Source organism: Alosa pseudoharengus, unplaced genomic scaffold (genome assembly GCF_046254945.1).
Source record: "Alosa pseudoharengus isolate Yale_2024_CS ecotype anadromous, Long Island Sound unplaced genomic scaffold, YU_APseudo_1.1 YU_APseudo_1.1_scf_2, whole genome shotgun sequence".
NCBI lineage: Eukaryota > Metazoa > Chordata > Actinopteri > Clupeiformes > Clupeidae > Alosa > Alosa pseudoharengus.
Genome location: NW_027468663.1, coordinates 6,600,269 through 6,622,094, shown reverse-complemented (window position 1 = coordinate 6,622,094; position 21,826 = coordinate 6,600,269). Strand labels below are relative to the sequence as shown.

The following is a 21,826-nucleotide window of genomic DNA, read 5'->3' as shown; positions in this document are numbered from 1 at the left end:
AGCAAAGCAGTAGTAACAATTTTCTAGGAAAAAAAACCCTGAGATGAAAAGTATATCCCATCAGAGACATACCAGAACCTGGGGACAGTACCAGGTTTACAATCTTTCAATAGAGCACACAGTCCTTTTGGAGTTCATAGCAACAAAAAAGCATTGAGGGCTGTATTTTGGGCACCAGCGCATGGCGTAAAGTTCGTATTTCACCCGCGCAAAGTTGAATTCGGTATTTTGCACGTTTATTTTTTAAAGATTGCGCCCAGGGGTGTGGCAATTAACAACCTAGGGAGGGGCCTAGCGCGTTGTCTAAAAATCGCTATTATACACCACCTAAACCTGGTCAGAAGTAAATGGCGAGTTGTTCATATGCTATTTTAAGAGCGCATGTCAACAGTCATATTGGCAGGTGCACGCACCATCCTTCTATCATTCATGAACGCACACCAGCGCATGTCCATGCAAAGCATTACAAATTGCACGATTACAATGGGAAACATAATTAGAATAAAGATATTACGAAATACTGTACATTTCATGATGAGTAGTTATTCACCATCATTTGCAAATTGTTAATGAAGGTTAAAAGTGATTAGGGGAGAGGCGAGAGACACATATGGAGCACAGCTGAAGACGCACTGTCACGAGATATAAGCAACTCCTCTGCAGGATAAATGTTGTTTCATTCAGTCATTTGAGCAACATTAGGGTAAGTGTTGCTTTTTCCAGCCTATGTTTTCGGTGGTAACCCATTGTCAGTCAATAGTGAAAGTAACTGCATATAACTGTCTTGTCGTTGACTGACTCCTTGGTGAAGTTAGTTTCACTTTGCCAATGAGTTCAAATAATAGACTAGTGCAAATGCGTGAAGGCTATGTTAGGTTTTAGTAAAGCATGGTTTAAGAATGACTATTCCATACGGTCTCGCAAGCAGCCTCCTTCAAATGCGCCGTTGAATTCCAAAACACCGATGCATTTATTTGACATATCGCGCGTTGCGCCATTAAATGGAAAGAGAGATGTCATTCTCATTGGTTTAAAATGATGTCACGCCCCAAACACACCCATATGACTGATTTAAAAACCTAGGAACACCTTGTTGCGCCATGCGCTCCACGTTTGATAACGAAACCCCTCCCAATGTGAACTGGACATCCTACTAAATTTGAATAGACTTTTGACGAGTGACGATGAACTTTAGAATGTCATGATAGGGCCCTGAATCATTAAAGAACTGTGAGCTTACCAAACAGCAGCTCTGATTGAGACGTCTAATTTCCAACGAGAGGCAAGTCTGAGCTAAATTTTGGCCAGGCATTTTGGCAAGGTTAGACACCTCACGAACGTCTGTGATGTAGGCCCTCCCTGTGTGCGGTGCAGTAGTGCAGTGCAGGGCGAAAGGTAACAGCCATGTCCATAGCGCAAAGGTCTACATATCCTGGTCGGCCTGCACCCCACTGATAGAGCCACTGGCCAGGTGGAGGTGAAGCAGGACGCTCCCTGTGGTCTCTCCACCTGTCTCTGTGCGGGGTCAGATGTGGCGTCCGGTCAGGAAGTAGAGGGGCCGGTCCTCGCTGCAGTTGGCCGTCTGGAACTCGTCGCGCAGGCGGAACTGCCACTCATCCTCCAGCTCCAGGCGCACAATGGTCTGCCTCAGGGAGCTGCGGTCCTGGCAAATCACGCAGAGCGTGGCCCCTACACAACCACACATACAGGGTTAGCACACAGTATACACACATACAGGGTTAGCACACAGTATACACACATACAGTATTAGCATACAGCGTTAGCGTAAACATACAATCTTAGCTTCAGAATATATGCTGACTGATAAATCCTTTTCAAGTTATGTTTTTGGGCTTCCAGTCGTTACTTGACAGGACAGTGAAGACATGACCGGAGATGAGTGGGGGAGAGAGATGGGGAGTGGGTTTGAGAAATAACCTCAGGCTGAACTTGAACCTGGGTCTTCATGGGCACTGAGACTGTTTGCAGTATGGGACACCAATGCTACTGCTATGACCCAGACAGATGAGTACGTACAACACAGTACATATCCTCCATTTTACGTACATAACGTACACTGTGGTACAGCACAGAACTCAACCTCAGACATGGGGGGAGGCGTGCTTGCAAGGAGGCTGAAACCTATGGGTGCAAGGGTCTGTCAATAGCATGCCCAGTGTTTCCCATACATTGACTTATTTGTGGCGGCCCACCACAATATTAACATTGACCACCACACAATGATTTTCCAGGTTGTACAAAATTGTGCTTAAATCTGGTTCATCATAACCACGCTTTGCTAATTTGTTAAAAACTATTGAATCCAAGTTAATTCTGCAAACCTACCCCCACAAATAGAATTCAGTTCGGGGGGGGGTTGGCGTAAGGTTCACTAGCTGCACAGTGGTTATATCATATCACACACATATACACACATATGCATTTGTGCTGTGATATACAACAATTTAACATTCAGCAGTTATGGGGAATACTGTACAATTAGGTCTCGGTGCCATAGCAAGACAGGGGGCCCTATTATGACAGTCCAAAGCGCATGGTCACTGGCGAATAGTTTAAACAAATAACCCTAGGTTGCAAAATAGCGCCTTGATGTTCGTCCCCAGAACATTGGGGTTATTCTCACCTTTCAGGAAGCGGAACTTCTTCAGGAGTCCAGACACCACAAAAGAGTCGCAGAGGTAGAGCAGCAGGCCGCTGAAGACCAGGCCCTGATGGTCCAGGTTTACGGAGTGAGGCCGCGAGCTCACATAGCACACCGACACCTGAACCAAAACAACCAAACACAGAGTCAGCAAAGGCCCGAAGTGCTTTATAATGAAGGAGGGACCACCAGGAGACTGATGGCACAACACTAGTGATGGGCTAATGAAGCTTTAGTGAACCGCTGAACCACTGCAGTGTGAAGCTAGTGACACTAGCTGAAAAAAAAATGGCTGCCACACATACATTTTTCAACATAAAAGTCCTTAAGTAAACCAGTATTTTTGGTTACATATACTGGTTTGGGTAAGGACTTTTATGTTGAAAAATCTACATGTGGTGGCCATATTGGATTTTTTTCATTAATGTCGATAGCTTCACACTGCTATCTTTCAGTGGTTCACCAAAGCTTCATTTGCCCATCACTACACAACACTACCACTCATGGAGACTTATAGTTGGCCCCCAGGGTGCCACCACTGTGGGGACCACTGAGTGGTCACTGGTCTCACCTCTGGGCCCAGGTTGAGGTAGCTGTCGATGGACAGCACAGGGTTGCTGGCATTGTGCAGGGCCATGGGGAAGAGCCGGTGGCTGCAGCTCTGGAGGAACTTCTCCAGCAGGAACTGGGCTGGGGCGGCCAGCAGGGTGTGCTCACTGTCGGGGGCGCACACGTACTGGGAAGCACTGATGGGGGTTGAGCTCTCCAGGCCCTGCAGATGAGGGAGCGGGAGGGTAGGGGGTTAAGGAAGGAGGAATACATTTCACTTTAGCAACATCAAACCTCTAATTTCAGATACGACCTCGATCAGATAAAATGTGCCATATTCTATTATTGTATATAATGTATGATTTATTTATGACATTTTCAACATAGAAAACACATGTACAGAAGTCCTCATACATATGGATGAAAAGAATATTCATTTTGGGTATTCACTTTGCAGAATCAAGTACTAACAAAGGCACAGATACAACTACTGTATATTTATATAATATGGAACCTCACCATCAGTTTGGGTTTGATGAGGAAGTCTTTGTGGCCCCCGATGGGGATGTGCTTCTTCATGTAGCTGAAATGGTTGAAGCGACAGACCAGGAGGCCGCTGCTGTTGGCCCTGAGGTTGAAGTCCACCTCCTCACACGTGTACCTGAGGCAGAGCACAAGGTCAAGGTTTCGTCAAATCAAATCTCTCCACATGTACACACACACACACTCTATCTCTCACACACACAGGCAAAATCTGTTTGGACACTCTCTCACACACATATACACACTCTCTCACATATACGTATACACACTCACTCACACACACGCACAAATCAGTTTGCATATACACACTCTTTGTCTGACACAAACACAGGCAAATCTGCTTGCATTATGTAACTCACACCTGCACACATGCATAGTCTTGCCTTGGCCTCGTACCACCTGAACCAACTAAGCCAATGCTGCATATAACCCCCCCCCCACCCCCAGTAAAATGAGTATGCAAAAATACCTAAATGAGGATACCCAAATATGCCCCTATCCATTACTGTGCTCATGAAAATCAAGCCGTGCGTGCTCACCGGTTGAGGTCGTACTGGACGTTCTGCGTCAGGTCCACGTTGAGCATGACGAAGTCGTGCAGGTGGCAGCGGGAGAAGGGCACAGCGGTGGGCCGTGAGGCCAAGACGCTGCTCCACTTGCGGACGCCGCACATGGCGTACGAGGAGATCTTTGGCGTGGTCTCCATGTGCCTCAGCACGGTCTTCAGCGAGACATTGGTGACCTCGGGAGCACTGTGTAGGAGAATGCAAGAGAGACGGAGTGAGTTGAGACACTCACATGTAAACACATGCACAGACACACACACACACACACACATGGATGCAACCTGCTCTGACCATAGGCTCTGACTAAAATTGACATAGCACAGGACCAGGTGAGCTTCCTCTCCCTTTTTTTGGCCACCAATTTCATAAAATCTTACATCAGACAATTAACACAATTAACTATTGGTGTGTTTTCAGAAGAAACAAACATATAAAGTGCATTTACAGTTTACAATATTGTTATATTGATATTAATATATATTGTGTGTGTATGTGTGTGTGTGTGTGAGTGTGTGTGTCTATGTCTGCATGTGTGCAGTACTGTGTTCTTAAAAATCTGTCAGCAGTAATGGCTTATGTGTGTAGTTGCATAGATGCACACACACACACACACGCACACACACACACACACACACATGAAGCCAGAAGAGGGAGCATGCAAAGGCATGTGGTGTATGCACTGTATGGCCCTACCCGCTGCTGTCCTGTGCGTAGTGATGGGCATTCCACAGCACGCAGGAGTCGTCCATCATGACGATGAAGGGCCAGACGTCCTGCCTGCGCACCCCCTGCTCCTCCTGCCGGTTGCGCTCCAGCTCCAGGTTGTGGTAGGAGAGCTCCTTTATCATGAAGCGGGCCGCACCTGGGACACAGCACAGCACAGCACAGCACACACGCTCAGACTCTCGTGCCTTTCTAGCATATGAATACGCTCTAATAATGCTGTACACAGGGATATGTGAAGCAGGTAATGACCCCAATGCACAGCTCACACGGTCAGATTTTCATGCCTCCACATGCCTGTTAGGCTGACAACACGGCAGCAGTCTCAATATGGCAGATGTACCGGACTTCAACAACACTACTACTTGATAGACAATCATGGGCATATGGTCCAATGACAGTCCAGTGAATTACGCAGAGGTATGTTCACAGGGGTATGTTCAACCTGCCTCTGTGCACCATAAGTACACTGACCAACAAGTCTCTGGTATGACGCGAGGTGGACACTCACCCACTCCGGAGCTGTTGAACATGGCGGGCAGCACAAGCAGAATGTGGTTGGGCCAGTACTTCCTGTAGAGGGGCATCTCGTACTGCCTGACCACCAGGATGTGCAGGTGCTCGGAGCCCTCCATGGCGTGGTAGATGTTTAGCAGGCCGTGCTCCTGACGGCCCGTAGTAGGCGTGAAGATGGGGCTTTTCAGGCCATGGTCCTACCACACAAAAACACACAAAACAACAAAATGAACAAAATATACAGAAAATATACTATAAAAACAACAATAAAAATATATAGAGAGAATATTATCACCATACTCAGTGGAGACAGGAATAAGCATTTATTTAGAAAATTTACATAGAAGATAATTTTACTGAAATTGGCTTTAGATGTGAAAGACAAATGTTCATATGAAAAGGTGCCATTCATGAAACACCTGCACAACAGTGACCCCTATCTGTTGGATCTGAACTCTGAGAGTTGAGTCCTGTGGCCTGCAGTGACGCACAGAGCAGTGATGACCGAGGCTAGAGGACGCTCATGCGTGCTCTGCTGAGCTCACCTTGGCGGACAGCAGGGGCAGGCGCATGCTCTCCAGGTGTCTGCCCTCCTGGCTGAAGATGAAGTGTCCCTCCTTGGCCTTGGGGATGATGAAGTGCAGCTGCACCTCCTCGCCCAGCATGGACGAGCAGAAGGTGAAGGCGTGGAAGGTGCACTCCGAGAGCTGGGGGCAGAGAATGACACACACACACGACCACACACACACACACACACACACACACACACATACAGACATGCACGCACACACACACATACAGACACACACACAGAAACATGTCAGTTGCAACACTCACAGCATATGCCTCAGACTTGGCAACACAGACTCAAGTTAGTGAGATGTCCGATGTCCCCTACTGTAATGCATTTGCAATTAAGCCGCTCACCTGGGTGGCTGGGCTGGCCTCACAGTAGTGGTGGCAGTGCTCACAGTGGTGAAAGGCATTGTGGGCTGCATATGTGCTTTGTCTGATCGACACTGTGTTCCTTTTGGCAGCAGTATCATTCACAGCTTCAGTTTTCAACCCTGCACACAAACACAAACAAAACACGTCATTACAGGGACCAAGCCTTTGTGCAGTCGGTTATGGAATAAAACATTAGTCATATCAAGTAGGCTTATGTTTGCTTATGGTCTTAAGTTTGCTTTCCAGCAATGTGAACTGACAGACTGATGTCCTTGTGATTGTGTGACACGGATGTAAAGGACTCATCTCATTTATTGTACCATGACATCCAACTATTTGAATTACCTGTTGATGTTTTGGCCATTTTCTTAGAATGCAAAGGGCTGGAGAGTCGGAACTTGGGGTCACGAGGGACTGGGTCAAAGGGCATTTTCCTGATTTCCTCCACATCTGGCCACCTAGTGATGGTGGTGGGCGTTCCATCGGAGGGCTCCGCCAGGTCCTCCTCCAAGTCCTCCTCATCGTACACATCCACCTCCAGCAGGCGGATCAGCATGCGGAACAGGATTCTCAGGAACTGCAGGTAAGCTCCCGTCTTCCCCACCTACAGGGGGAAAAGGTGCAATGTAGAAAAAAAGCACCAGAAAACAAATATAGGACAGTTAGGAGGTACTACAAAGCACAACACCCAGGAAAGGAGCTGAAGCAAGCAGCAACAACTATTTTACAGAATATTAGAAGTTTCTAGAAATAAAAATACAAAAGATATAAACAGAAAATGATATTTCAGTCTTCTGAGAAAGAGATGGTGGCGTCATGGTGATGAATTCTAGCCATGATCGCTACATCAGCTACAACAAAGGGGGCAGTCACAGACTGCCGTTGAGGCAGCATTGAGGCTCCCACCTGTGGTGGTCCGCTTAGGAGCAGGCGTCTGGGGTGGGGGGTGGCGGGGCCGTCAGAGTCGGCGTGGTGCTTGCGGGCGCAGGTCCACTGGCGGTAGTAGAGTGACTGCTCGGCGCTGCTCACATGCTGGGGGAGGGGCGGCCTCAGAGGGCTGCTCCAGACCATGTCGGCGTGGGGAAGCAGCGCCGCCGAGCTGGGATGGTCCCGGGCGCCCGGCGCCAGAAGCGCGTACGCGGCCCGCGAGAGGACGGCCGTGCGCGGGTACAGGTGGCCGTGTCCGGCGCCACGCCACTGGGCCTGCGTGGACTGGCTGGGGCGCTGCGCCGCGGACGAAGAGGACGGGGAGGAAGACGAGGAAGAAGACGAAGAGGAAGTGGAGGAGCAGAAGGAGCGAGCGCTCGTGGACGGGCCCTGGAGCGAGTCGCACTCCTGCTTGACCCGGCGCGGCGAACAGCTGACCTCCTCGGTGCCGCTGCTGCCCGTCTCAGTCAGCGAGGACGAGTGCGAGGAGACAGAGGCCTTCTGGGAGGTGTCGGGCATGCCGGAGGAGCTCACCCCGTTCTCAGTCAGAGAGCCTGAGAGAGAAGCACATGGAGGAACAAAGTGAGAGGGGTCAGTGCCATTTATACAGTGCAGTCTATGGTCAGCACCTTTCCTAGGTGGCCAGATCTTTGCAGCAATATGTATGACTCATTGTGAGGAGGCATCAGTACTAGCCGATGGTCGGTTAGCTCACCTGAAGCCCTAGTGACCGCGCTGCCGTTGCTGTGGGGTCTCTCCAGGTCCATGTGTGCATCGTGAGCGGGGCTGGAGCCCTTCTCCTCCTCCTGCTCCTCGGGGAACCTCCTCCTGGGCTCTGGTACCACGCCCTTGGTCACGTAGGTGCAGGCCAGACCCACCTCCTGCTCCAGGGCAGTGCGGGTCAGGTAGCTGGAGTCGATCAGGCGCAGGTCACAGTACTTCAGGGATCTGCAGCCAGAACATATCAAATCAACACTCTGTTTGACCACAGACCCTCCATCACAGGGGACCATGTTTCTGCACAATGTTTGTTCTGTCAATCTTACAATAACATACGATATACTGATCTTACAATAGCATACTGAATGTAATGTATGTTGATCTTATATAGCATACTGTATGTTCTAAGTGTATATAGTAATACTTCTGAGACACAAAGACATATTAGTGAAGAGTGCTAAGCCAGCAAGTGTGAAGGTTATTACTACAGTGGACAGAGTCGTGGTCAGCACCTGGGGAAAGTCTCTCCTAACGGGTCTTTTCCTGTGAGGATGACGATGCAAGGCAGGCCCTCCAGGTCTTCGTACGTCTGCGGCACCCAGTCCTCGTTCCTGCAACCGTGCCAGGCCTGCCAGACACACAGCAGCAGTCAGCCACGTCCAAATAGCTCAAATGTGAAGTACATCACCTAGTTAATGGATCATGGAAAATCCACTTTAAAAAAATCCTAAGAGGAATCTGAGAGTCTGGATCAGCTGCTTAGGGCTTCGCAAAACATCAGTAATTACTTTACAGGGCAATTCTGTCCTTCAGTTTGAAAGTAACTTGATACATAGACAAGCACAATAACACAGCCTGGATTTGTGTCTGCCCTCCCTCCCTCCCTCCATCTCCTCCCTCCCTCCCTGGCTCCCGTGTCCTCTCTCACCATGAGGCGGTTGCAGAAGTGGCGGGCCAGGCTGAGCTCGGCGGCGGGGCTGCCCAGCAGCACGGCGAAGCGGTACTGCAGGCCCAGGCGGTCGCGCGCCTCCTCCAGACGCTCGCGCGCCAGCATGGCCAGCTGCAGCGAGGGCACGCGCACCAGCAGCATGTGGCCGCGGCCGGACGCGCTGCGCCCGGGCCCGCTGATCAGGTCCTCCACCATGGTCAGCGTCTCGGGCGTGACGTGGTCGCGCAGCGGCGGCGCCACGGTCAGTGCCATCATGGCCTCCGTGTACTGCTGGATGAGCAGGTAGCTGCGGATCACCATGCTGTGCAGGTGAGGGTGCCTGTGAGGATGAACCGACACGAGAAGAGCAGTCAGTCAGCTGGTCCATGACTGAAGCATACCAACTTCATGACCACACAATGCATAGTTATTGCAGTAAACACACAGAACCACAAAATATCGTATCATGACCTCAGTCATGTAAAATCACACCCTATGTTAATAACGCAGACATTATCATGCGAGTTGTAAAAGCCTTTGACCAAAGACCTTTACCCCCTGTGGTGCCTCACCTCTCCAGCAAGGTGTTCACCATCCTCTCGAAGGCATCATCACAGCGGAGAATGGGGCTGGCCACACCCCACTGCAGGGAGCTGCTGTAGTCACTCAGGCCAAAGTACACCAGGTCTTTGGGAGAAGGATCGCCCTGACAGCAGCAACAAGAGCACTCATATCAATGGACTGGATATTGTTGCAATGTAACTTAAGCTTTATATATGTACTATTGTAATAAAGTATAAATATGGCCCTTGCAAATCAGTGAGCCATTAGATATATTTTCCTTTGATTTTTGGTTATTTGTTCCTAACGTCATTGGAGAATCATTCATTAAGTCATTTATGATTCTTTTTTTAAATGATCAGTCAGCAGACCTGACAGGCAATATGAATTTACACCACTAGGGTGTGCTAAACATCAACTCCAGCCACTCTGTCATCACTGACAACTGACCAGGGGCCATTTTCACTCCCCTCTCACCCTACACCATAACTTTCAAGACAGACACCACCACACTGGTCCGGGATCAGTGCCTGACCAGCCGTGTGACTCACCAGGCTGTCGCGGCTGGGCCAGTGCACCTCGTTGTGGATGCTGATGCGGGACTGGCGCGTCTGAAGCGTGTGGGGGAAGCAGCTGACCTGCAGCACCAGCAGGTTGACCGCCTCCAGCACCTCCTGGCAGTTGACCACGCGGTCGGCCAGGCCCTGCAGCTCGCCATGGCATACAGAGCCAGAGAGGGCGCTAGAGAGCCAGAAAGCACCAAGTTAGTGTGGGAAGTCATAGCCAAAGAATGTCAGAAAATACGGCCTGCTGTACAATTCAGTGACTTAAATCAGTCTGTTGACTCAAATATTACATAGGGACCGTATGTCTTCAACGGTATCTTTGGCCAGTTTCTCACCTGGTGAGGTCGACGTGAGAGTTGTCATGGATGAGGACGAACAGGGTGTAAGGGTTCATTTTCACTTTCCTCATGAAGGCCTCCATTTTAGCGTGAACATCAGTGTCCAGTCGCACCACATACTTGTCTGATTTGAGAAGGGCAGACGCAGCATCCTCCATGCCGAGGTCCACCAAAACACCTAAAAAAAAAACACGGACCCAGTCAGCACCAATGGGAACTAACATTCTAACCACTCTCACAGACACAAGAGTGACCCCTGACGTCAGCTCTGGAGCTGAGCTCAGAGAGGCGTCCGGTCTGACCTGATTGTCTGATGCGCTGGGCGGTCTGGTGCACGAGCACATGGGAGGGGGGCACCAGCACAAGGAAGTCCACCTTGCAGAAGCGGCCCAGGTCCAGGCTCTGGCTGCCCGAGTCTGCGATGGAGCACACCTGGGAGAGGAGGCTGCGCGCCACGTTCAGCTGAGGGGGGTAGATCTGGAACACCTGGTTCAGCAAGTCTGCCCAAAACAACAAGGCCACAGTAACGTCAACACACACACACCCACACACACACACACATAGGCTCAGGCTAGGCAGTCAGCCCTTTCCAAACAAAGTAGCAGCATCAGCTGCTCACCAAACAAACTTTTAAGTCAAACTACAAAATAGAAATGCTTCGAAAAACAACATGCAGCTCGCAGTCTGACCTGCTTTTGAGGCTGGGACCATAGTCACTGCCTCCTGTGTGTGGACGTAGTCTGTGACGTCTCCCTGGAAGGGCTGGATGACCTGCTCTTTACGCCGTCGCTGGTACTTCATCAGCTGCTTCTCCAGGTTGTCTCCTACGGAAGACACGTTGTCATTTTCACTCAGTACAGCGACTTCCCCGACCGCGAGGAACATTGTCTGAACATTGTGTGATTGTCGTTGCGAGGTCTGACCTCAGTGTTAAAGTAGTGCCATACTGACCTAAAGAGGTGCTCTGGAAGTGTGCGGCCAGGCCGCTGACCTTGCCAGTGATGAGCTCGTAGCTGATCTCCTTGAGGAACTCGTTGGTGGTGAGCATGCCCTCAGCCAGTGCTCGCGCTTGGTATTTTCCTGAGAAACACACCAAAATCAAAGGTCTGCTTGACAGGCTCCAAATACACCTAGTACTTAGACTGATAGGCGTTTCTATTCCTCACTCTACTGAATCTTGGGTAAATCCCAGTTGTAATGCAACAATGCCAGCAACACTAAAGCCCTTCCTTGTAGAATCCTAGGTTCCCAGGAGAATCCTACTTACCAAGCACAAGAACACAGAACTCGTTCCCACTCATCTTGGAGGCACAGATGATCACTACATAGTTGGGCAGGCACTGCGTGTGAGGGCCCTCGGTCAGGGTGCGCAGGGACTCGGAGATGCCCTCACCCAGGGAATTGTGGGTGACAAGGACCTGCAGGGTGCCGCCAGAGACGCTGGACTCCACGCGGGCCAGCCAGGGCAGCTGGGCCGGGGACACGGGGGGGCCTGGCGGCCCACACAGCATGGCTTTCAGCACGATCTGCTCAAACTCCTCCCGCAGCGGGATCACCTCTGGGCCTGGGGCAGGGAGAGAGAGAGAGAGAGAGAGAGAGAGAGAGAGAGAGAGAGGGTGAAGAAAAGGAGAGAGAGGGAGACAGAGAAAGAGAAAAAGAGAATCAGTCAGTGACATAAGATACAACCCACACAATGTTTTGTCTTGATCAGGATGAAATGTGCTCTTAGAACAAAAACAAGCCCCCTTCGACAAACTGCTTTAGTGACCTTGGCCAGATTTGTGCTCACAAAGAGATGTGATGTCTACATGGCCACAGAACACCTAACTGCATTTCATCTTAGACACAACACTTGTCTTGTGCAAACACAATGATTGTGATGGTCATGCAGCTCGAGCCAACTAAGAACTGTTTTAAGGTTCGCTATCCGTGTTATAAATGTGTAACTATATACAGAGTCGGCGTGTAGTGCTTGTTACGACTTGTTTGAGTCGGGCAAGGTACTGTAATTGTACGTGCAAGAGAAGTATAGAGTATTATTAGGTCTAAATGTTAGTAGCTGAGTTATGGATCAGACAATTATCACATGCAAGCAGTTATATTACATTACAATATATGGATATTCAACAGCGTACAACAGGATAATAAACTGACATTATGCAGGCAGCAAAATCATCTCGATTTAATATTCCCTGTGAAGTTACTTATTTCAGTTGAAAGTGACCACATGCTGATCCTGATCATCTGGATGATGGATGATCTATCAGGCCACTAAGGGTTCAATTTTGTTTCTGCAGTAGTTTGCTGGACTTTAGCCTTTTGCTCTCTCGAGTTCTGAGAGGGGAATAGAAGTGAGTGGACTGACCTCCAGTCCACTGTTCTCATGTCAGTGGGACTGGTGTTATTCACCTACGCAGGTACATTTCTAGTTAAGTGGCAGAAGCTCCGGCTCTGCCCCACGTTAGACTCGGCAGAGTCAGCGTGCAGTGTTTGTTACGGCTTATTTACCTAGTCGGGCAAGATATTGTAAGGTGAGCAGGGCCATGGTTTCCACGGTGAGGAGCTGGCTGCTGGTCATGCCCAAGTTTTCCAGGGTCTTCTCAGGCAGCTGGCTGCCCTTATAGCAGCTGACCAGCAGGGGGCTCACCACGATGTCTCCCACATTGCCATAGAAATATGGTAAAGTGCCTTGGCCTGAGAGAGAAACAACATGAGCACTCATCTATGTATGCGCTGTTCAAATGTGTAACTGACCATTCTCTGCAAAAAGACACTTTTATCCAAAGCACTTATACAGTAAAGAATGATGTTTTGTTAGTGTGGATGTTTGCCGTATTTTGCTCTGATGGTTGATGTAGGGTTAAAATTTGAGCTCCCTACCAATGAGGATGACGGGCCGGACTCCAGAGATGTTGAGCAGGTTGTCAGGAACGATGACGGTGTCTCCTACTGTGACTGGCTGTGGCTGGATCAGGGTGGACACAGAGGGAGACTGGGGACTAGACAGTGCCAACAGAGAGCCTGCAGAGAGATAGCGAGAGATAGAGAGATAGAGAGAGAAAGAGAGAGAAAGAGAGAGAGGAAGGGGATATAATTATAGGAGAAAGATGACAACCTGAGTAAATGCTGACAGACAGAGCTAACATGAAATGGGAATGCTTGCCTTACATACAATATGCTTCAGGAGATGCTGCCTCCTTTCTGATCAGCATGTACTGAGCTCCATAGATGACTATTGTGTTGCTTTGCTTTGCTTTGCTTTGCCTTGCCCTCTGCTCCTTAATCCATTCACTCAGCTAGGGTGAACTCTGACCCTCGTGTCTTTGTATCACCACATACACCGGCTGGGAGAAAATGTCAAAGTCCTCTCTCCATGTCATCAATGAGAGAGACGAATGTGTTCAATCAAATCCGAGGCCAGGTTAGCACTAAAGCCCTATAGAAATGATCAAGATCACTTCAACCCACCCACACATCAGCTAGATATATAGATAGATAGATAGATACTTTATTGATCCCCAGGGGAAATTCAAGCAATTCAAGCATTCAATCAATGACCTTCCAGACTGAGGAAGCATCGCCACCGCAACATTCAAACATTTCCTTTGCAGAGGGCACACAAGCAGCAGGCAGTGTCCAACTTCAGATCAGATGAAGTATCCTGATGTGTTATGTAACCATATTCCATATGCTTGGCAGCTTTGATTCGTAAAAGGTTAAGTGAGGCATGTATGTGGCCTATGTAGCCTACCTATTTTCCAGCAACAATCACAACAAAGCTATCTGAAGGTTGAATATGCATATGCATATATGTTTTCTTCTCAAAATACCAATATGCATCTATATTTGATGAAACTATGATCATATCAGAACAGTAAAACATGTTTTTCAGTATTCCTGTACTCCTTTATAATTGTCAGTGTGCTTTAATATGGTACAAATATGTAATTTCACATACACATAATACTACATCAGGATGTTAGAAAACACTGTTTTACATTATGCCTTGAGAACTGTGTAATTGTTGCGTATTTAGAAATATTTTGATTTGCGCTCAGGCAACAGCTTTTCTTTCTCACCTGGAGGGCACGCGAGGGGCCGGATGGCGGGGACAGGCACGGCCGTGGAGGGGACGGGCACCACTGTGGACGCAGGGTGCCAGCTGCGGTGGCGCTTCTTTGGGGGGCCGGAGGACATCGCTGTGGAGGCTACGGGAGAGAAGCACAGCCATTTGATTCAGCGGTCAGTTAGCACTGTCTTCATGGCTCAAGGGAAGGGGCTATGTGTAGTTGTGCAGGATTTGAGTCTACTTGAACACAAACATACAGCACCCTTTCATTGAATTGCACTGTGTTACAGTAAATACAGCGCCACACGTGGTGAAAAAGGGGTATTGCAAGAGAGCTGGCGCTAGCTGATTTGCATGCTAACTTTAATGGTAAAGTGTGCAACACAGAACATAGCCATTTTTGACATTGTGTTTTGTCACTTTTTGTTTCTATTTCTAGGTGAACGTTTTAAACTTCAAAACAAAAAAACACACACACTGCACCTTCAAAGTAAAAACTGTGCACTATGTCACTGTCTCACTGGTGCCTGTGTGTTTCGGGGCCTGTTTGTAGCGGTGCCAGTGAGTGGACTCACCTGGACTGTCTCCGGGCTCTAGGGGGCGGTAGGTGTGGGGGGGCATGGCCAGAGGGGTCAGCTGCGTGGGACTCAGCTGCACAGGCCTCCCCTCTGCACCAAGCCCATTGGTTAAGCCATTCACCCGCAGAGCAGTGGGAACTAGTGGCAGCACAGGCAGGCACACACACACACACACACACACACACACACACACAAATGTAAAACATAGCAAATATAAGAGAAAGAAGATAGTGGAAAGCAGAATCTAGTGATTGATTTCCTTTAACTGTGCAGGCCTATTGATAATGAACTGCAAAGGCACTTTCACATCTGATATTCCTGACCCATTCGTTATAGAACACATTGATTGATATGTGTTGCCTGTCAGTCTTAGGGTAAACGTGCTAATGGATGGACAGGCCTTAAAAACTCATTACAGAGTCTTTCCTTGAATATTGATGTCAGCATTTCTCCAGCCCTCAGAAGCACCTAATCCAGATGACCTTCAGCACACTTGCTCCATCTGCCCGACCAGGCAGCCAAGTCCACACACACACACACACACACACACACACACACACACACACACACACACACACACACACACACACACACACACACACACACTTCACACTTCACACACACACACACACACACACACACATGCACACACACACACACACACACACACACACTTCACACGCGCCCACGCACAAAACTAGCTAGGGATTCCCTAAGGTCACCAGCACAGGATGACTTGGTGAGCATATGTGAATGATCATGATTACATTAGTCAATGATATTTGTAGCATTTTAACACAATTATTTTCACATTTATTTTTTTCAGTGTGATGCTAACTGCATATTGTAAAAGAAACTTTTGTTTGTTTTTGTGAAGACAGTTCAGTTTATTCTACAAATCCACTGTGCTGAGTTCATATATTAAAACAAACCAGCTGGGATAAGTTTTGCGTACCTATAGGCAGTGTCTTTGTACCCTGTGTGGCCAGTGGTTTGATAAAGCTGCACTCTCGGGGCAGGTCTTGGCCTCCGAAGAGACCAGAGGATCTGGACTGGACATGAGCTGGGGGGGAATCTGCAGGATGAGAGGACTGTGTTTAGCATTTAGACATTTGTGCTGCATGGTATTGTGTGATATTATGAACACAGTTCATGCACAATGTACACTCCTTGAAGACCAATATATTCTCATACAATAAACAAAGACAATGATGAAGTGACAATGTAAGACAGACAGACTCCTATCTCTTTTTTTTTTCACAGGAAACCTCAAGCTGAAAACCCATTTGGTGACCAATGAGGTGGCCAGTATTGTCTTTACAACACAACACCACAATGCCTCTCATTCATTAAGCCAAGACTGTGGTGTAAACAGAAAGGGCCTCTGGCCAGATGTCCCTGATAGCAAATGTAGAGATCCTAACCCTCCCCCGACCTGACCCCCACACACACACCCCTGAGGGAGCGTGACCCCACTTGAGCTCAAGCCCACGCTCTCTGCATCGCTGGCCTTCACCTAGCGGACCCTGCTGGGCGTGTGGCCCTGCTTGCACTGGTCATCGGGGGCTAAGGGCTGGATTGGGGCAGCACAGAGGAGGGAGATAAAATGGCCGCCTGACCTGTGATGGAGAGTGGTGAGGAGCTGTGGCCGTTAGTCCTGCCGTTCTCTTTGCTGCTCAGCGAGGAAGAGGAGCTGGGTTTGGAGGAAGAAGTGCTGCTGGAGAATTGCCTCGTTTTACAATCTACAGAAAAGGGAAACGAGTAGTTAAAAAGTGATTGATGCCTGACATGTAAAATGCTGAACTGAAAGGATTTATTCATGGTCTAATGGATACTGAAATACCTTTCCAGCAGATCAGTGGTCCTTTGCACAGAGCACCCTGAGAATTCTTCACCAGGTAGTATTTTAAGTGCTTCTGCTTCTTGGGCTGAGTGGCCAGCTTCAGGTTAATATGGTTGGAGAACTCTGTAAAGTATCGGAAGCCTTTCTCTCCACAGCCCACGCAATTTCCCGAAAATCCTGGGAAATATGGGAACGTTTACTTGGAAAAATTCTAAACAAACAAAGAGTTGGCAAAATGGACCCTTCTACAAATATGTGCAAAATAGACACACATGGACAGCAAACACTGGTAAAAGTCTGGCCAGCAACCCATTCAGACAACATTTCAATAACTATGAGCAGTGGCTGGTTAAGTATAGTTCTGAAAGAGAGCTAACATGTTTACACTTCATAATGTCAAGGGATTTAATCTTTAACAGAATAATTTCTATGTGTGTTGTCATGCCTGAATGGTCTTTTTGTAACAGCATGATTGTGGTTCCAAACAGGTCCTCACCTAAAAGTGCATTTTTTCCATTCTCGTCTGGAAGAAAGCGCTTGTCCACTGCACAAACCAGTACGTGCTCGGGGATGCTTGGGGACTTAGCCCCCACCAACTCAAATCCAGGCGGGACGTCAATGGCCTCTGTTGTCATGGAGACCAGTCGCAGGTCCTTCCCTGCCTGGCAGAAGCCTGGTGACAGAGGGGGTTGAGTCAGCACAACGCTTAATGATTTCACTCTTGCTGCTTCAAGTTAGAGTGGTTTGTTCATTGTAGACAGTTGATCGTTGACCATACATGTTACTAATGCAGAAGAAAGTCTGAAAAAATCCTTCCCCTGTATTCATGCTGACTTCCTGATGTCATTGTAAATGTAACACTTGAAAATAAGGGCAGGGCAGGGCAGTACACCCCCCTCCCAACACATCCAGTACTTGTGCAATACATAAGTTAATATCTCCAGTTTTCACATGGGTAATACTGTAATATAATGATCAAGTCATAGCTATTTTTATTTTACGTGCACCAACACACAGTGCCCTCTCGACTCTATGGACTTGATTCAGTCATTCAATAAAGGGCAGTTCACAGTGAAGGCAATCTGACAGCGCTAAACTGTGATCAGCAGCAGCTGGCTGTGGGTGGGTTAGTGGGCTATGAGAGAGGAGCATCGTACCATCCATGAGGCAGCAGCCATCAGGGGCCAGACCCTGCAGGTAGGGCAGTGGTGGGCTGCTGGTGTCAGACTCATCCTCGTCGTCCAGGTCATCCATGTCGGGGGAAGCCTGGCTGCTGACCAGCAGAGGGCCGTTGGTCTCTGCAGACCGAAGGCCCGGCTCCCCTTTGACTTTCATGTCTGCCCAAGTCACCCAAGATGACCATTTAGAGTGAAAAGCACCGTTAGCATAGGGTGCAAAGGTCAGAAACCATTATAATCACATTAAATAAAATGTTCAGTATTTCTAGTGTGGGCCATTATGCAGAAATGCAAATAATAAAATAGCGGACTTTGACTTATTACTTTGGGTAATTATCTTATTACTAAGATATTTATCATTCATTACTTAAGATCTACCCTATAATTCATTACTTAAAATCTTAAGATCTACCCTATATAGCTCTGGTGGGCTAGCCTTTATGGAAGTACATTTATCATTTGAATGAAGAGATAAAAAAAGCCAGGACTGACTTACCCTCCATGTTGCTAGGGTACTGGTCAGGCTCAAGATAAAGCTGTGTAAAAATGGGCTGCGGGTCGCCACTGCTCGACCGCAACGAGGCCTCGATAGAGTTATGGAGAGCCTCCTCAAAGCGAGCAGACTTCAGCTGCCCTGCGTACGAATTCCCCATGATCTAGAACACAAAAGTATGCACAATTCAACAACAACAACAACAACAACAACAACAACAAACATTTGCATTTAGTCACATCTTCATATCTCCACACTTGAGTATTGTCTCATCACAGTAGCGATAGTTTCGTTTCTGAAATGGGAATAGTTTAGTCACGTCCACCCCACCCAGGACCGGACACAAACTCTCGGACATCTGCCAGGGAGTGCTTAGAGAGGCGGGGGCCATGATTGGCCAGGCTGCAGCAGGTGGCAGCTGGACAGGGGACAGGGGACAGGGCACAGGCCATCCATGTGGCCTGCTGGCTTTGAAAAGCTCCCATTCAAACAGGCTCGAGCACAGCTAAAGCCCATAGACCACAAAGCTGCTACTGAGATCAATGACAGTCACACACACATATTACATATCTAAGGGACCACTTTACTAATTCACTTTTTACTTATTCCTGAAGATTCCCTGGCTGTGTTTGACAAAGGTGTTTCTATGGAGATAGCGGATTGTGTTCCTGTGTTTTGGTTTGTAGTTCGGATTGATCAATAAATAGCCTTAGCAGGAAAAAACAGACTCTCATAGGGGTCAGAAAAAGCTGACGTTTAAAATGCTCCAGGAAGAAGAGGAATATTGAGAGATTAAGTGACCACTACTCTGCTTGGCCAGAGATAAAAGGCTTAAGGAATGGAGCTTCAGTATTTCTTAATTTCTTAATTTCAACCAGAACTGGTTGGCCAAGGGACACAATTGCCTTCCCAAATGTAATTAGCTTTAGCCTGCAAACAACAGGCACCATTAACTCTGAAGCAATACTGTGTTCTAATTCAAAAAATAAATAGGTGTTGGTTTTAGGATGTTATGACAATGTTTTGGTTAACGAGTCAGCTAAAGGAAGGGAAGTCTTACTCTACTTGTTTACTTACTTTGTGCTTGTTTGCTGTTTTCTCCGATATGAAGGAAGTGGTTCACCTCTGCTCCATGGCAGCTCAGTCTTCAGCTGGAGAAATGCCTGGTGTTGCCATCACGTTAAACCTCAGTGCTCCTCACCTAGAGAACACACAAACCAACAGTGGTTACTAACAACATCACACACTTACGGATACATCTAACTGCATATAATATTAAATATTAAATTCGATTTTTAATTGAAATATATCATGCTACATTATCTGAGATAAATATTCTTAAATAGTAATATTATAAAGTCATTAGTTCATACACCAGCACAAACACTGCAAAATGGACTATTCATAGAATTTGTAATAAATATGATTGTAGCAATTAAATCATGAAACTCTTGTAGCATTTGGGGACCATCAGCACCGTCAATGAATGGACACATCTATCACAAATATGGGCAAAAGAGAGATTGATCACTTGCATTCTGACTTAAGGTACATGCGTCTGTTTAGGTTTGTTACAACAGATTGCAACACTCCCTGACATATGTAGCCGTAACCCGAGAAGGGGCCAAAGATGGGTGATGTGATAGCATGGAAGTTTTAGTAAAATGCGCTGCACTCAAGACAGCAATTAAGTCCCTTCACCTTCAACTGTTAATGGTGACTGATGAGATCTAACACACATTACAGTGCTTTTACGCACACACACACACACACACACACACACACACACACACACACACAAGCTGGTCAATTCTGAGAGATTCTGCCATTTGAAATAGTATACAACACAGTCTGTACTCATTCTCTGAATTGCTCATGCAAGTCTTGTATCTGATTATTCAAATAATTAGACACAAAAGAGTTCTCTTTAATCAAATGGATTAAAGACCCAAGAGGGCTGGAGCGCTACACTCCATTTTAAATCCATGACATTACAATAAAACAGAGCTGAATGGAGATGGGAAATAAATAAAAAAAACAATAGATGAGACCCAGAGTCTTTTATTTCCTCTCTTAGCTCCTTAAGGTTGTCTGTTGCTGACAGAGTGGATTTGTGGTGGTTTGGATGGAGAGAGGATGGGGAAGTGGTATGGGAGCATTGCATCAGGCTAAATGAAGACAAGACCGCCGACTTGAGGTCATTTTGGCCATGTCTAACCGGTAATCTAAACAAGGCTTTGGCTACCTGCTCTCATTTTCACTTTATGGCTTGTGTTACATTCTCTGTAAATTGTTAACATTCCTTCTCCCCTTTTCTACGACACAGCAATCCTACCATTAATAAGCGCTGTCAGATATAACCTCCGGAGTATATGCGGACGGTTTGTCAAACGGAGGTCCTACCCTTCGGATGATTCAGATATGATGCTAACCTGCAGACGTTATACTGACCTTATACGGTGTGAACGACATACACGCACATTACAGAATCTCCGTGTGGTTGTCGAGTGAGGGGTGGGGGCTTGTAGAGTTCACAAGAGGCGAGATATGACGCATATGCGGCCGCTGTCACAGCTGCTGTTTGTTTACAAAGTGTATGCATTATGTAGGCTAAACAAAAATCTATTGTGCGTAAGCTAATACTTGAAGTAGTCACGTAAGTGCGCACTTGAAATTGATGTACAGTATTTGTATGTGTGCTTTGAATAAACACATGATCTGTTTTCAACGTTATATAGCAGAATTACTTGGCTATGGAACCCCAAATCTGGTTTGCGTTGGAGAGAGCATGCACGAACTTTATGGTACCAGCCAATTCAGTAGGCTAACTCAAGACTTCAAGGCCATCATATACAACGTTTTTAAGTAACAAACAAAATACTAACATAACAGTGAAGTGGTTCGTTTTTTCATGGTTTATTTTTCTAAAAGCATCCTCTCCCCATGTGTCTATTTACATAGATCCTTTTACGCAAGGAGCTTGGAACAAAGTTGGGTTTTCTTCGTTTTCATTTTCTCTAGGCATATTTATGCTCAACAAATATCAGCTCAGCAGTGAGGTCATCAGAAGGCTATTAAATAACAGAAAACCGACCGTGTTGGCAAACAATTTATTAAA

The 21,826-nt window shown here is 47.4% G+C and overlaps 1 protein-coding gene across 2 annotated transcripts; it reads right to left on the bottom strand.

The window, feature by feature from the left end:
• Positions 1 to 862: 862 nt before the first annotated feature.
• Positions 863 to 18,868, bottom strand: greb1l (GREB1 like retinoic acid receptor coactivator). 2 transcript variants are annotated; one of them, XM_076293495.1, is made up of 31 exons: positions 18,712 to 18,868; positions 18,195 to 18,374; positions 17,534 to 17,710; positions 17,038 to 17,214; positions 16,814 to 16,936; positions 16,150 to 16,269; positions 15,192 to 15,332; positions 14,627 to 14,755; positions 13,428 to 13,568; positions 13,056 to 13,241; positions 11,815 to 12,111; positions 11,499 to 11,627; positions 11,237 to 11,371; positions 10,850 to 11,047; positions 10,545 to 10,725; positions 10,195 to 10,384; positions 9,655 to 9,809; positions 9,083 to 9,422; positions 8,667 to 8,782; positions 8,150 to 8,382; positions 7,414 to 7,988; positions 6,853 to 7,111; positions 6,487 to 6,626; positions 6,105 to 6,266; positions 5,555 to 5,756; positions 5,014 to 5,182; positions 4,294 to 4,506; positions 3,731 to 3,872; positions 3,234 to 3,434; positions 2,645 to 2,783; positions 863 to 1,689 (listed from the first exon to the last, which is right to left on the bottom strand). In XM_076293495.1, the coding sequence occupies exons 1-31, from the start codon at positions 18,866 to 18,868 to the stop codon at positions 1,526 to 1,528; spliced, it is 5,871 nt and encodes a 1,956-aa protein (XP_076149610.1). In that variant the 3' UTR covers positions 863 to 1,525. The 2 variants fall into 2 exon arrangements, with proteins under 2 accessions (XP_076149610.1, XP_076149611.1); XM_076293496.1 differs by having other exon boundaries at positions 9,655 to 9,788.
• Between the last annotated feature and the right edge of the window lie 2,958 nt (positions 18,869 to 21,826).